This window comes from Notothenia coriiceps, unplaced genomic scaffold (assembly GCF_000735185.1).
Source record: "Notothenia coriiceps isolate Sejong01 unplaced genomic scaffold, NC01 NC01_scaffold00002735, whole genome shotgun sequence".
Classification (NCBI taxonomy): Eukaryota; Metazoa; Chordata; class Actinopteri; order Perciformes; family Nototheniidae; genus Notothenia; species Notothenia coriiceps.
The window spans coordinates 3,430-5,534 of record NW_011335436.1 but is presented as its reverse complement, the minus strand read 5'-3'; the positions used below and the strand labels follow the sequence as shown (position 1 = coordinate 5,534).

The window sequence follows — 2,105 nt, the reverse complement described above, 5'->3', positions numbered from 1 at the left end:
ATATTCTTATTTTATTTCATTATTTCATAATTTTTTAATGATTATTTAAATGATTATTTTATTGTATTTGTTTATTTTAAATATGTATATTGTTCCCCACCCACTTTTTCTAACAAGGTGACGCCTGTGTGGAAGAGGGTAGAAGTCATGGTTGAAGTTCGGCTCTAGCTCAAGGTGTATTTTATGGACGGACGCTCAGTTTGACTATTTCCCTTTGGAACTCAAACGCATCACCACAGATGACGTAGCAGGGGAGGGAGATAAACATGGCGTCCGGACAGCAGTGGGTGTTGGTGGAAATGGTGCAAGCGTTTTATGAGGCAAGTTTCTCCTCTCTACAACTCTTCTGTGTACAATATGGCGTTAACAAATACATGTATCGTTTGTTGAGCCACTCATTCATTTTTCTCAACTTTGTTCGCGGCTGTTATTCGTAAACTCGTCAGTCAGGAAGTCAGGAAGTAGCCGTCGGTCGGCGGGTAGGCTGGTGTCTCATTCTCTCTCAACCAATCACGTGGCGTATGTGAGCTGCAACCTCCAATCAGCGTGCAGAAGCGAAGCAAGACATCGGCATGCTCCTTGAAATCCTTACGTTTCTTCGGTAGCTAGCCAGAAAAGTATAAAATATAATTTTAAACAGATTCATTTGTACACATTGTTGAGTAGAAGCCAAGCTGAAGCGTAAATTCCAATGTGTTAAGAATTGGCTTAACGTTACGTTTTGGCATTGAGCTTAAATGCCAGTAAACGTGAACATTGACTAGTTAAAGTCATGAACTTCTGTAGTTCAACAGACATAAGTTACATTAAATCTTCTTGATAATCTTACAATTCTTTACGATTGGTAATGTAAATTTAAGAAGATCCCTTGCTTGATAGTACCACTTATATAGCCTCAGACCAAAGGAGCTTAATGTCTGAATTATGGAACCGCTGATGTAACCTTTTAAGAGACACTAGACTACCCTATTATACAACATATTTTTCAGTGTAAAATGTTTGGTCTACTTCATAACTACACCACTTTAATCTATTTTGTTAACGATAATACAAATGATAGCTGTACGTCACTTTATAACTTTAAAATATGTTTCAGAAAGACTTTTTAATAACCAGAAAGTAACTAATAGTTAAGGAATTCATATAAAAAAGTTGTGTATTAGAGGATGTTTGGTGGAAATAAAGGCCTAAAATGTCCAAACACAACATTTCATTACACAACAACAGCAACATTTATTCAAAGACAAACCTATTTAACCAAAAACTATTTAAGAAAACACTTTTTTTGACAAAAAACGAAATAAAATAAAAATCATATTTGGTGTTTTGATCTTCAGATCCCTTCTAGTTTGGTTTTGTTTAATGACAACAATTAAAAATATACAATATATTTACATCCATATATCATCATTGAGCCAAGGTCTGATGCTAAAATCTATGACATCCTTGTTAAATATAAAAAAATAAAACATTCTGTAGGAACGATTATAGAATGAGACGCTGCTGGACAGTATACCTTCAGGAATGCACCATGCACCAACAGTCCTTATCCACAGCCCCTCCTAATGTTCCTGTCTCTTTGTTCCTCAGGCTCCTGCGTACCACCTGATCCTGGAGGGGATCCTCATTCTGTGGATCATCAGACTTCTCTTCTCTAAGACCTACAAGCTCCATGACACCTTTAAACTGACAGAGAAGGTGAGCAGAGTGCAGAGACACATGAACATCACTAGTGTCTTTGGGCTTGTGTCTCTAAACGGCTGTCATGTGCTTCCATGTTACAGGAGAAGGAGGATCTGATTGAGGAGTGGCAGCCAGAGCCTCTCGTTCCTCTTGTTTCCAAAGACCACCCCTCCCTTAATTACGATGTTGTCACAGGGTAAACACACAAGGAACCACCGTATTCTTCACTGCATTACATTGTTTTCTAAGGTGCTGTTTACACGAGAACGCAAACGTTTGTATCCGCTACTTTTCTCTTTCGTATAGCCCGTTCGTTCACACGAGGCCGTAACGGAAACGCGGAAACGGACCCCGCAAACGATAACGGGTCCCAAGGTGGATAGATCTGCAACCAGAACGCTCTGGGGGGCCAAACGGCTCCG

At 39.1% G+C, this 2,105-nt stretch overlaps 1 protein-coding gene across 1 annotated transcript; it reads left to right on the top strand.

The window, feature by feature from the left end:
• The first annotated feature begins 213 nt into the window (after positions 1-213).
• Positions 214-1,883, top strand: LOC104940830 (serine palmitoyltransferase 1). Its single transcript, XM_010765817.1, has 3 exons — positions 214-320; positions 1,591-1,698; positions 1,785-1,883. Exons 1-3 carry the CDS (start codon positions 267-269, stop codon positions 1,881-1,883), a joined length of 261 nt encoding a protein of 86 aa, XP_010764119.1. The 5' UTR covers positions 214-266.
• The last annotated feature ends 222 nt before the right edge of the window (positions 1,884-2,105 follow it).

Coding starts and splice junctions, on each gene's coding strand:
- LOC104940830 (XM_010765817.1), top strand. CDS start 267: ATGGCGTCCGGACAGCAGTGGGTGTTGGTGGAAATGGTGCAAGCGTTT. Junction 321..1,590: donor TGGTGCAAGCGTTTTATGAG/GCAAGTTTCTCC, acceptor TTTGTTCCTCAG/GCTCCTGCGTACCACCTGAT. Junction 1,699..1,784: donor CCTTTAAACTGACAGAGAAG/GTGAGCAGAGTG, acceptor TCCATGTTACAG/GAGAAGGAGGATCTGATTGA.